Source organism: Protopterus annectens, chromosome 2.part0 (assembly GCF_019279795.1).
Source record: "Protopterus annectens isolate FY-2018-M chromosome 2.part0, PAN1.0, whole genome shotgun sequence".
NCBI classification, from domain to species: Eukaryota; Metazoa; Chordata; order Ceratodontiformes; family Protopteridae; genus Protopterus; species Protopterus annectens.
In genome coordinates, this window is record NC_056728.1 from 1,837,981,525 (window position 1) to 1,837,994,562 (window position 13,038).

A 13,038-nucleotide genomic window follows, 5' to 3' on the forward strand; every position below is an offset into this window, starting at 1 on the left:
GTTGTGTACACTTACCATAAATGTAGATGTTCGAGTGTATTCATTGTTGCAGTCATCACATTTGGGTTATCTGCCTGCAGGTAAGCCCTCAGTCAGCCTGAATACCAGAGTCTTGGGATTTTTGCGTCGGATGCTGTCACTTCTTCCATGACGTCAGGTCGTCAGGGGTATAAAACATGCAGCCAATGCCATTACATCAGTTTTTCTTGCCCCAGATGTCAGGTGCCCCCCAAAATAGGAAGCAATTACATGGTATGTAACACCCCCAGCAAAAAAACAAATACCAATGATACAAGATATGCCAAACAAAAAAGACAGGTAGAAGTAAAGAGAGGTTAAAGGGCTGGAGGGAGGGTAACCAGTACTGCAACAGTGAATACACTCAAACATCTACATTTATGGTAAGTGTACACAATTGTACTATGTTCTTCATGTTTCACTGTTGCAGTCATCACATTTGGGTTGATTCCCAAAGCCGAGGATGGGTGGAGGTAGTTAAGAAGCATTAGGGCTTTCAATCGGGCCCTGTAAGACTGCTGTGGCAAACCTAGCTCTGGATTTAGAAAGGATAGGTAAGTGGTAATGCTTGGTGAAAGTGTGTACAGAGCTCCACGTTGCAGCTTCCAGGATGGCCCTGGTAGGGACTCCCCTGAGAAAGCTGTAGAGGCTGATGTAGCTCTAGTGGAATGTGTTCTGATCCCCTGTGGGGTAGGTTTCCCATGGTGTTTGTAGCTTAAATGGATGCAGTGTGCTACCCATTTAGAAATGGTTTGCTTTGAAATGGCCTTGCCCTCTGCCCCTGCAGGAAAGCTGACTAGCAGCTGGTCAGATTTTTCTGAAAGGCTTAGTCCTGTCCAGATAGAACCTAAGCTGCCTGTGCACATCCAGGGAGTGCAGGATCCTTTCCCCTTTATTTTGAGGATTAGGGAAAAAAGTTGGCAAATGAATGGATTGGTTTAAAGCCACAGTAGATACCACCTTGGGCATAAATGAAGGGTTGGTCCTGAGGGAAACCCTGTCCGCATGGAAGATAATGAAGGGTTCCACAGCCATAAGGGCCTGCAATTCAGACTCTTCTTGCTGAAGTGATTGCTAGAAGTAAAGCTGTTTTCCATGAGAGGAATTTTAACTCTGCTGTAGCAGCAGGTTCAAAGGGTGGAAGCGTGAGCTTTTCCAATACAAAGTTAAGGTCCCAGGCTGGAGTGGGAGCTCTGCTGGGAGGGCTTACATTTTTTGCTCCTCTCAGGAACGGTTTGACCAGAGGATGAGAGAAGAGGGGTGGCTCAGTGTTATAATGAGCTGAGATGGCAGAGACACTAATCTTAATGGAAGAGAAGGATAGGCCATTGCGGAACATTTTTGTTAAGCAATCTATTATACGAGGTAAGCTGGGCACAGTTGTGTCCATTCCCTGAGAACAGCTCAAGGAACAGTATATTTTTCCACTTCTTAGAATAGGATTTTCTAGTACTAGGCCTCCTTGCCTCCAGAATGACATCCAGCACCTGTTTAATGAGGGTTGCTGGTGATGAGTTCAGGGGATTAGCCAGGCTGCTAGGTTCAGGGCCTGGAGCTGAGGGTGCAAAATCTGGCCCTCCTGCTGGGAAAGCAGGGAAGGGGTCTGAGGTAGGTGCCATGGTGACACTACTGTCAGACTGCGTAAAAGAGGGTACCAGTGCTGGCGTGGTCAGTCTGGTGCAATTAGGATTGTCCTTGGCTTGTCCTGTTTGATCTTTAGCAGAACCTTCGAGAGGAGGGGCAGAGGGGGAAAGGCATAGATTGAGAGGCTTTCCCAGGTAAAGGCCAGGGCATCCACTTTCCAAGCTTGGCTGTGGGGAGTTATGGTGCAATATTTGCTCAACTGATAGTTATGAGGGGAAGCAAAGAGGTCCACCTCTGGTGCCCCGCACCTGTCCCTCAAAAGCTTGAATATTTTGGGTTTCAGTTTCCACTCATGTGGGTCCATGAGATTTCTGCTTAAGTCGTCTGCTAGTCAATTTATTTTGCTTGGCAGGAATTGACCTTGCAGGTGTGCACTTGGTTGCTCAAGGCTGTGTTCCACAGAGCTATGGCTAATCTGCAGAGTGGGCAGGAATGGGTTCCCCTCTGCTTGTTTATGTACCACATAACTGTGGTGTTGTCTGTCTTTACCAATAGTTGCCCTGGAAGAATAAGGCCTTTGAAGGCTGTCAGAGCATTCTGTACAGCTAACATTTCTTTTTGACTGATATGCAGGTGCATTTGTTTTGGGCTCCATTTGCCTTGAAAGCATTGTCCTGCCATGTGAGCCCTCCATGCATAGTCTGATGCGTCTGTTAGGGTTTGTTCGGCAGGGGGTTGAGTGAAAGGCAGTCCCTTGTTGTGGCAGCAGGCCTCTGCCCACCAAAGGAATTCTGTCTTTAGGCAAGGAATGATAGGAATCATTGTTTTCCAGGTCCTGAGAATGTTGACACCAGTGACTTTTTAAGTACGATTGATGTTTCCTCATATGCAGTCTTGCATATAGAATTAGTAGAATGCAAGAGGCCATGATCCCTAGGGCTTGCAGTATTTTTCTTGCAGATAGCCGGGTTTTGATGGCCAGTAGATTGAAGTAGTTTTTCTGGAGTGAGGAATGCCATCTGGGAAGTTGTGTTCAAGCTTGCTCACAGCAATACAATCTGTTGGCTGGGTACCAGATGTGATTTATTTTCGTTGATGATGTACCCCAGTGAAGTTAGAAGTCTCTTTACAAATGCCAAGTGCTGTAATAGTAATTCCTGGCTGTCCGCCTGAATTAGGCAATCGTCCAAGTATGGGTAAATTTGAATTGTTCTCTGCCTGTAGTATGCAATGGCTGGAGCTAGGACATTTTGTGAATACCCTGGGCACAGTACATAAGCCAAAGGAAAGTGTAGAGAACTGACAGTGCATACAGCCTGCTCTGAAATGTAGATATTTTCTGCAAGATTCCCTTATAGGGATGTGCAGATGAGCTTCTTTTAAATCTAGGGTTGCCATCCAGGAGTCCTTGGTTAGCATAGGGAGCAACTGTTGGAGAGCAAGCATTTTGAATTTTGGAACCACCAAAAAGGTGTTGAAAATACACAGTCCCAGGATGGGACGCCAAGAGTTTTCTTTTCTGGGTACCAGAAACAGTTTGGAATAAAAGCCTTGTCCCCTTTGTTCTGCTGGGTCAGGTTGAATAGCCTTGATAATGAGAAGAGAAAGTACTTGCTTTTGGGCCTCTGCCCACTGGTTTGGGGGGAGGTCTGGCCATTCGCTTGGGGTTGGGAGTGAGTGGAAGTGGAATCTGTATACCTGGGAAACAATGTTTTTAAGACCCCATCTGTCCTGGGCAATGTATTCCCTGTTTTTGGAATGCAGGGCAAGCTTCCCTCCTAAAGGTGCAAGTACTTGGGTAAGGCTTGGAAGAGTTAAGGATAAGTCATTGTGAGATTTTACCATAGGATGGTGGTTTACTACTCCCGTTTTGGAGGTGGAAGGACTCCATTGCTTAGATCTCTGCACACCCTGAGAGTGCAGTCTTGGTGGTCTGCTGCCCCTGGGTTTGGACAGAGAAGGTCTGGGAGGGACTGGAAAAGACCACTTTTTTGAAGGCCAATGCCTACTGAATCTAGGTGGCTGTACTAGTAAGAAATCTTTAACAGTTAGCATAGATTTAGCTTTTTCCTCCATCCTTTGGAGGACTTCTGCTTTACTGCTAAATAGACGCTCTTGGTTTAATGGTGCATCCAGTAATTTTGCTTTGACATGATCTGGCAAGGTTTGTTCCTAAAGCCAATCATGCCTCCTAAGAACAGACCCAGTGACAGCAGCCCTGCAAGATGCTTCTAAGGCATCAAAACCACACTGCAAAGTATGTTTACCAACTTGGTTGGCAGAATGCATTAACTCTTGTAAATCTTTATGTTTTGCACAGTCAGGAATCAACATAATATTTTGTTTATTTAGTTCCATAACATGTTGCTGATACTTTAACATATGAAACTGGCAATTTAAAGCCCTGATGGCAAGAGTAGCAGAGGTGTATAGCTTCTTACCCATCTGTCTAAAGCCCTAGAGTCCCTGTCTGAAAGCTGTAGTAGCCTTAATGCCTTTGGGTCCCTGGAAAATGGCCTCTGGATCCGCAGTAGGATTCTTAAAGAAGAATTTGTGGGAGTCAGGTTCTCTATAGTACCTGTCAGGTTTCCTGGGCTTTGGAGGCAAAGTTTCAGGGGTAAGGCTGGATTCCAAGAAGACATCTACAATTTCCAGAACAGGATAGCTAGAGGCCTGTGATGAGGCAAGTTTAAAAATTCGAGTCTCTTTTTGGACTGAGTAGTCCTGCCTCTCCCAGCGGAAAGACTCCTTAAGGGTATGCAGTGTTTCTCCAAAAGAAAACTCTTTTGGTGGTGAAGCAGAGGGAATGGAATCCTCTGCATCAGAATCCTCATAGGCAGATAAGGGTATGTCCTGGTAATCAGAAGGTTCAGCGTTATCAGACTCCTGATCAGAAGAATCAGAAGGAAATTCAGTTCTTGGTCTTTTTGAGGGGGAAGGCGGACTTCTCCTAATTAAAGTAATAAGGTCTTCTGCCATTCTAAGCCTTTGTTTTTGTGGCATGTGGGCCTGAGAATGCGCTTTGGTCGTCTTCCTAGGCGTAGTTTGATCTCTAGGCCTGAGAAAGTCTGTATTTTTGGTTTGAAATGAAGTTGTTGGTTTAGTATGAAAACCGGAAGGCCTGAATACACCCTCAGAAGCCGGTGCCTGCACAGCGGCTCCGGACCCATCCAAGGTAGAGACATCCACAGGTTCCATAGTCGAAGAAGCATCTCACGGCATACCAGACTCCGAATGGGTCTCAGTAGAGGCCTGCGAATCTGTAGAAGCGGGTATCAGGTCCTGCGAAAGCGCCTCACTGAGTACCAGCGGACTGGCGACTCGCTTAACGGTAGCGTCATCGGCAATTTTGGACCTATGCGGTCTGTCTCTATCTTTATCCTTACGTTTTTTTCGGAAGATCGGTAGTCGGATGGCTTATCAAAGCCATTTCAGAATATGGAGATAGAGAGTGAAAGAATTTAGTGACAAAAATAGCCCGACTGATAGTTTGGGCATTGAACACGGCACAAAACCGACAGCGAGGGACGTCATGGTCTGGGCCTAAACAGGTGAAGCAGTAAGAAAGAAAATCTCCGTGAGGCATTTGCTTTCCACAGGCAAGACCATTATTAATTTTTTCTGACATCGGTTAGAGAAAGAAAAAAGGATCCCCAACGGGGTTAGAAATACGAAAAAAAAGGCAAACAAACTATGAAACGAAACACAAATCAGGTCCAACAAACAAGAACTCTAAACCATAAAAAATCACTAAAAAATGAAAACTGTAGTCAAAATAGTAGGGCCTAAAAAGAAAATTGTTTATTTTAAGCGCTTTTCGTCTACTATAAAAACTAGACTTCTTCAGAAACAATATTCCAGTCAAAAAGACCGCCATTTAAATGTTCAGCTGTTACCAATTAGTCACATATTTAAAGGCACAGTGAAATAAAACCAGGAAAGTATATACTTTCATTTCAACCAACACAATACAAAAAGTAACAGTAATCAAAAACCTGCTCCTACTTCTATTACAACATAATAAATTATAATGATTATAAATACTTCAGTTATTTTCTTAAAATTAAAAAATATAATCTTAGATAGAAAATATAAATAAATATACAATTAATGTTAACCTTATGTTTTAAAAGATACATGTAAAACAATGAAAATAGAAAATGTGTGTATATGTTATGTATATATTTGTAAAGGAGTTATTTGACACTACATTATTGTAAATATTTATTTTCTATGACTTCTAAGTCTTAGAATACTTGAAATTGAACAAGTGTCATTTAAGCCAGGCGTACGGCAAGCATTAAGTTTAACTTGCCACACTAACTCTAGTTCTTCTAGTTTAAGTTGCCTAGGTCCACCTCTATAATCAATTTTCATTTCATCCATAACTATGAACTTGAAAGTATGCCCTATGTTAGTACAAGCATGTTTTGCTAGGGCATTATCTAACTTCTGTTTATTAATAGCGTATTGGTGTTCATACAATCTGTCACGTAATCTCCGCTCCGTTTTGCCCACATAAAATGCGGGGCACATTTTACATATAGCTAGGTACACTATCCCCAACGGGGTACTTATCTTTTAGAAGACTTCAGGTCTGAAACTTGGTAAACAAAAATTTCAGGAGGCGGCCGACCAGCACTCGCGAACTGCTTCTGCTTCAGGCACTGCATGGCAAGAAAGACGGATATAATGGCGTCGGCTGCATGTTTTATACCCCTGACGACCTGATGTCATAAAGAAGCAACAGCATCCGACACAGAAATCCCAAGACTCTGGTATTCAGGCCGACTGAGGGCTACCTGCAGGCAGATAGCCCAAATGTGATGACTGCAACAGTGAAACACGAAGAACATCCACCAAAATATGTGAAAGATAAAATATGACTAAGATCTACAATGTACTCTCATGTACATGTAAGTGCTAAGTTTGTTTAATGTATTAGACAAAAGACAATGCTGAGATATAAAAAAAGGTTAAAATGCACTGATGTGTCAGGTGCAAAATGGTTACACAGCTTAAATGTGCACTGCAATGAAGTCAAATGTGCAGGGGTTATGGAGCTGAAATCTGCATTGCTAGAAACAAAAATTGAGAAGGGGGCTTTGTCCATAACAGACTGCAGCAAATGCAAACTGCTGCCATACGTTATGATGAAAACTTGCCACATTCAAATAAGTGTTAAAATACACAGCAACAGAATAGGGCTATAATTACTGGCTCCCCAGCTTTCGACTCATTTTGGTCTGAGGCCAGTACCCTAAAGTACCATTTTATTAACAGTAACTGAGACCTAATCAAACTAATTTTATACATACTAGCACACACACAATACTTATCAGGAGGGATTATGGAATTACTTATACCTCTCCAGTGACAGTATTCCTATTCCTTTCCCAGTGTCTGTGGTGCACATCATCAACTACACCAATCTATCATTAAGGTCACAGTTACTGAGAACTTGCCAATGAGCCAAACATACTAAAGTATAGCAGCTTACAGCAAACACTCATTTTCAAAGAAGGTAGATGCTAACTTTCACACCAATGCTAACAGGTTACCATTTTTAACATAAAAAGGCACCAGCCACAAATTATTATAAATGAAAAACACAAAAAAGATATACGCAAAGAATCAGTGAAAAACATAAAAGACCAACTAAAACACACACTCTGGAAAATTAATTGCACAAGGAAGAAATAAAGACAATATCTTAAAATTATGACAAAAACTGTAACTAAGATGACTACTGTCTAAGCAATACACCACTAGAAACATTCAGTGGCTCCAAATGACACACAGGTACTCTATCAGAAAAGAACTATACAGTTTTTGCGAAAAGTAAGATGTACTTTCCCCTTCTACAATCTCTGCAAAAATTCTTTATTGCTTCAGGTTTGAATAGAGTTCAAGTTCATTACCCACAAAGAAGAAAACTCAGAAATCATGATTCAGGCTCCCTCTGTAAACTTACAGGTTCCCAAATGTAACATTCCCAAATAGTAAGGAAAGGGAAGCAGCAGCCCTATTTCAGTACTCCTAAGTGGAAACTAGATTTAAAATCAGAGAATTTGTCTGTCTTTTAAAACAAGCTGCTAAAACATACAGTTCCTTTTGAGGATCGGCTCCGAACCCAATCAGTGATGAATGAACGGCGAGATTGAACAACTTCACATCATACAGTCCCTTTTCAAGAAGTAATGCAGAGATTGGTAGAAATAACTAAATGTAAAAAAAAAATGTAGCACTTGGTAGGAATCACTAAATGTAAAAACTGTACTGTTCATTCAGCTTAAAAAATGATTTCTAAACTATTTAACTCCTGTTTCAACTTTTAAGAAAATATTTACCTCCTGACGTCTCTCTCTCTTTTTCTGTTAAAGATGGATGTGATTTTGGAGTTTTACAATACAAGACATTTTCATTCACTCATTTATGCAAACTCTGATTATTCACTTTAACTTAAGCAGTTCAGACATTAGTATAAAACTGGCATGGGTAATTGGAAAATCGATGAATGACTGGCACAAAGTATGACACTATTCCATTTAACCCCTCCTTCTCATACAGCAAGTACAATAGCTAACCAATACATGACCTCAATTCATTTTTCTATGGCTGTGAATGATGGTAGCAAATTGAATTACTGTGGTCATTATTTTTTCACTTTCTTTATGACTGTGGATGTGTTCGCCAAAAGCAGCAACATCTTCTTAACAGAGATGTCCTTATCTTCAGAGATTTTTTTTTCTTGGAAGCACCTTTTACTGTGAGGACATCGATACCATTATTCTGAGCAGTGGCAACAGGAGACACTGTACACAGTACTGATACAGTCATTTTGCTTTTTTTTTTTTTTTTAAATATAATTATAAAGATCAGGATTGTCATGTTTGGCTGTGGGTAACAGCAGCAAATTGAAATACATTACTGCCAGCCATTATTTTTTCATTTTTGGTTAGATCATGGACATGATTACCTAAAGCAGCAACAATACTTTTAAAAAAGATTTTTGTTTAATTTTTAGTGGCAGAATACCAGAGCCTTCCTTCAATTACCATAACCCTGTTTTTAATTTTTCAATTTTGAACCTTTTTTTTTTGCTTCTACCAAATTATATACTGTAAATCTTATAAATACTTTCAGGGCTGACTTCAGCTGTGCAAACAGAAAAAAAAGCATGCACACAATAGTGAATACTGCAGTGGTTCCATCTGCAATAGCAAAGATCAAGTAATTAAAAAAACAGAAACTACTTGCATTTGCTTATTTTTAAATATGGCTACAGCACGGCAAGACTTCACAATAAAATAAAATTGGCATCCACAAATTAAACATAAGCATGCTGAACCGTACCTCACACTTTGATTCCTGTGCAACAAACTTAGCTAGTGCAAGTTTCTCCATGGTGGCATCTGTCAGAATGCTAGGGTATGGTGGCTCTCTACATCCTTTAATCATAGCAGACTTCAAAACAGCCAGAAAGAATCTGAAAAAAAAAAGGTGTGTATAAAAAGGTACAGTTCAGTACTTAAAAAGCATACAATACTCATGAACAGCTTGTAGAAATAACAGTAATGAAGCTAGTGTGCAATTAACAGCTCTCTAACTTCAGTGCATTTCCATGGGCCTCAGTGGTTATTACTAAATGAACAGTTTCTAAATTAAGTGTTATACAGACAAAAACAAATGTGCTATACACAACGTGAACTATATAAAAAATTAGAATGAAAGTTAAAAACACAAATCTGAAGCACTTTAAACATGCAAACTTGAAAACACACAAGAAGTCCAAAAATTTGTGATGACAATCCCAACACATAAGCCTGAGAAAGCAGTGCAATGGTAAAAAGGGAAGAGAACAGTGCATACAGAATGGGTTAAATTAGGAGAAGGCCAAACAAAATATGCAAGGCACTGAATTCCCAAGATCATTGTCTAAGCAATAAACTGAATGATTTGGTGACCCTGAAAAGGAAAAAGCAACATCTTGTTGCTACTGCAGCAGTCACAAATATGAAAAGAAAAGAAAAATAAACAAATCACTTAAATAAAATTCTTAAAGATATGTGCTACAGATGTAGACGAACTCAGAAGAAAATTATTTGTTATAGCTTACAACAGGAAAATAACAAAGCATTTTTTTTCAATTTCAGTTGTAGATGGACTACTCCTTTAAGGCAAATAAAACGTTTTACACATTGTTCACTTACTCAGTGAGGGATGCATCAGCAGTGTCGAGCAAGAACTGCCTTCTCCGATTTGTGCAAACAAGCATTACTGTCTGGTAATCCAAGCCAACCTAATGGAAAAACAAAATTCTAGGATCACAAACTCATTATCACTGTAATTAATAACAGTGCAGAAAAGTTTAAGTGTAGTTTGTAAACTGAAGCAGACAACCGTTTTCTTCTGAAGTGATGCATTTCTAACAGTCTGGAGCCAATACTCCTTTTATATACTAAACAGAAGAGTGATGAACTGTAGACTATACCCAGGAAGGCAATTAAATCAGTAGGGTCAGGAGGAGGAGGATATCAAAGCTTATGATGAAAATGCCTATCTTATGGAAGACGATATGTGAAGGACCAAAGCTGGTAACAGGAGTGACAAAGGGAAATAGTGTCAGCCTAGCTGTCTAGAATTTTGTAAATGGTTGTGTGTCATTTGTGAATATCAACATGATTCATATGCTTGTGTTGCAAATGTATTAGAACTGTATGTCATACAAGATCGTTTGTACAGACATGTGCTGAAGAGAGTATTCAGCTTAGAGATGTGTGCACAGTTTACCCTACTGGAAGTGAACAGAAATGTACATAAACTACTGTAAACGTGTAAATGTATATATTTTAACAACTGAAACTGGAACATAGAGGATTAACTTGCAAAACTTTAGAAAAATAGTTGAAATTAAATTATTTTATAACTGCTCCATAAAATATGGTTTCAATGCAGCAAGGAGACAGGATATCTAAAACTAGGAAGCCTTCTGCATTGTATTGTAAGTGTTTAGGTCTTCCAGCAGCTGCAAACATCTAAGGGCTATGTATTTTCACAGGGAGATACTAAATGCTGGTGGTTTCAAGCAAAGGGGGTTTAAGCTTGGGAACTTAAGTCAGACGGCAAGAAGTAATGTCATCCTGCAAGCTAACCCAGCGGTAATATTTGGGATATTAATTTAGGAACTTTCAGAGAGAGAGAGTGCATTTTGTATTTGGTCTTTGACCTGACAGCATCAGCTGGAAAACCCACTCACCACATCTGCCTTGCCTTGTTCTATAATTACGTTAACTAGGGTACAGTAATTTCTCTTAGATACAGACAGGAATATAGTGAAGTACAGCTTAGATGTTTTCTTTCTTTATTTGAGACTGTCCGACAATGTTGTTTTAAATATTTCCCAGGATTCTGAACTCTGATGTAACTGATTATTTACGGAGTATTTTCTTATTCTTTTATTATTATTAAATATATTTAAATATTTCACTGTGGCTGATCTGTGTAGAGACATAATTATATTCTGACAGTACCTGCACATTTATTTGGTGACACTGTGTGGGCCACTCCTAATAGCCTTGCCCTTGGTCAAACTACCATTTGGATTAATAGTAACACTACACAGTAAGATTGGACACTCTTTGTTAAGGGGCTTAAAGTAGCTGATAAAGAGTTGGCTGGTGGCAGTAATAAATACCTTATAGTCTGGGCAAAAGGGGGCATAGTTAGTAAACCTGGGCCAGCCTTTCCCAGGAGAGTGTGTATGTATAAATCAAATCTCAGAGTGTGCGTCAGCTACTTGGGCAGGGACATGAAGCACTGGTTGGACAGAAAGGGTGCTGGAGGTCTTGGCTTGGCCACTCAGCTGAGATCTCAACCCTATAGCTGTGCCAGTGGGGAATCTTATTGGGGATCTGTAGAAATAGGGAGAAACCAGCCCCAGACTGACTGTGGTCTCTGTGTGCTCTTAAGGGAAATTGCACTTTACTGTGTGTGTACTTGTCATCCTCCCAGTGTGTACGTCCCCCCACTACTGCCAGTGGTGAGGACTGAGGCTCCTTGATTACTGGGCCAGTGGTGAGGTGTCACAACAAATGCCACCATTTTTACAATGGCTGTGAAGGATGGAATCAGACACAAATCTACTTTTCTCCTCTAGTATCATCCTATATAAAACTACAGCCAAAGCCATAAAGTGGTTAGAGTGCAGGGAGTATACCTCCTAAACTCTCTAAATTAATCTACAATGCAAAAGAATCTCACATGGATTAAGGCGTGACAGGGGTAGTGGGAAGTATAGGTAAACAAGGTACTAGCCCTAAACAAAGATGAATGTTGGACAAAAAGCTGCTCCTATCTCACAGGTACAAAACAAGGAAACTATAGATGTATGGTAGAAGCATGACCACAATAAAGTTGCAGTATGCAAGCATCACAAAAGAAAAACATGCCTTTACCAATGTGAACCATGAGGAGGGAGATGATCAGGAACTAGCATAAGGGATGTGACACCATGGAGTGATGCACTATACAACAATGAAACAAATGCATAGGACAAAATATAAATAAGATGTGGAACTATTAGTCATATTACTTGTTCTCCAAGAGGGTCCACCGCAGTGAAGAGCAGACAGAATATCGTCTTCTGAAGACGATTCTATGCAATGGCTATGAACACGAGAAGTGTGAATTCCACTCTCATCTGAATAACTGACTTGACATGGAACTCAAAATGTGTGCTCAAATGGTAGGAAAAAATCCCATACCTACCACATGCAAAGGGCTTTGTCCTTGTACCCACTAATACAGTCAACACCACGGTTAACATCTTGGGAAAAGAGGAATTTATCCTGGACCAACTTTATCTGATAAAAATGCCTTGCACTGAACTACCATTACAAAAACAGAAATTATATTCAGAGTACACCACCTCTGAGGACCATCACTTGGTTTAAAGCTTCTGTACTCTCTAGCTTCCATAACTCCATGCAACTGTGCCCCCACTGGCAGACACCATAACATCTGACATCAGTGAGAGGCCATACTAAGCCACATGGTCTGCAGTTGGACCTTGAAGAATTACATAAATAAATGAAAACATAAATGTTAAACCCTTGCAATATTTAGGAAGATATCCAAATGTGAAATGGGTGATAGGATCATACATGCAAAGGCAATGGTGTGAGAATAAGCACTCTATGTAGAGGGCCTCCACAAAGATCAACTGATATGTCATCTGCTGCATCTTTCTTCTAGGCACCTAGTGCAGACAGCAAGACCTGGAAACATTCCCAAACAGTAGTGAAGAACCTCCCAATGATGCAGACGTTAGAACACAAGATAAGGCTCAGATGGCTCAGTCCTGAAGCACAGAGGTATCAAAGCAGACCTTACACCAGAAGGCAAGGTCCAAAAAACAGTGGCTTTCAAAGGTAT

General features: G+C 40.5%; 1 protein-coding gene across 2 annotated transcripts in view; it reads right to left on the reverse strand.

The window, feature by feature from the left end:
• The window catches only part of PLEKHM2 (pleckstrin homology and RUN domain containing M2), a 1,089,177-nt gene that overhangs the window by 192,527 nt on the left and 883,612 nt on the right, over nucleotides 1-13,038 (reverse strand). For both annotated transcript variants that reach the window (XM_044061870.1, XM_044061869.1), the window contains 2 exons: nucleotides 9,816-9,904; nucleotides 8,959-9,091 (listed from right to left, as the gene is read on the reverse strand). In XM_044061870.1, coding sequence (XP_043917805.1) covers nucleotides 8,959-9,091; nucleotides 9,816-9,904 — 222 coding nt within the window. The remainder of the gene's footprint in view (nucleotides 1-8,958; nucleotides 9,092-9,815; nucleotides 9,905-13,038) is intronic.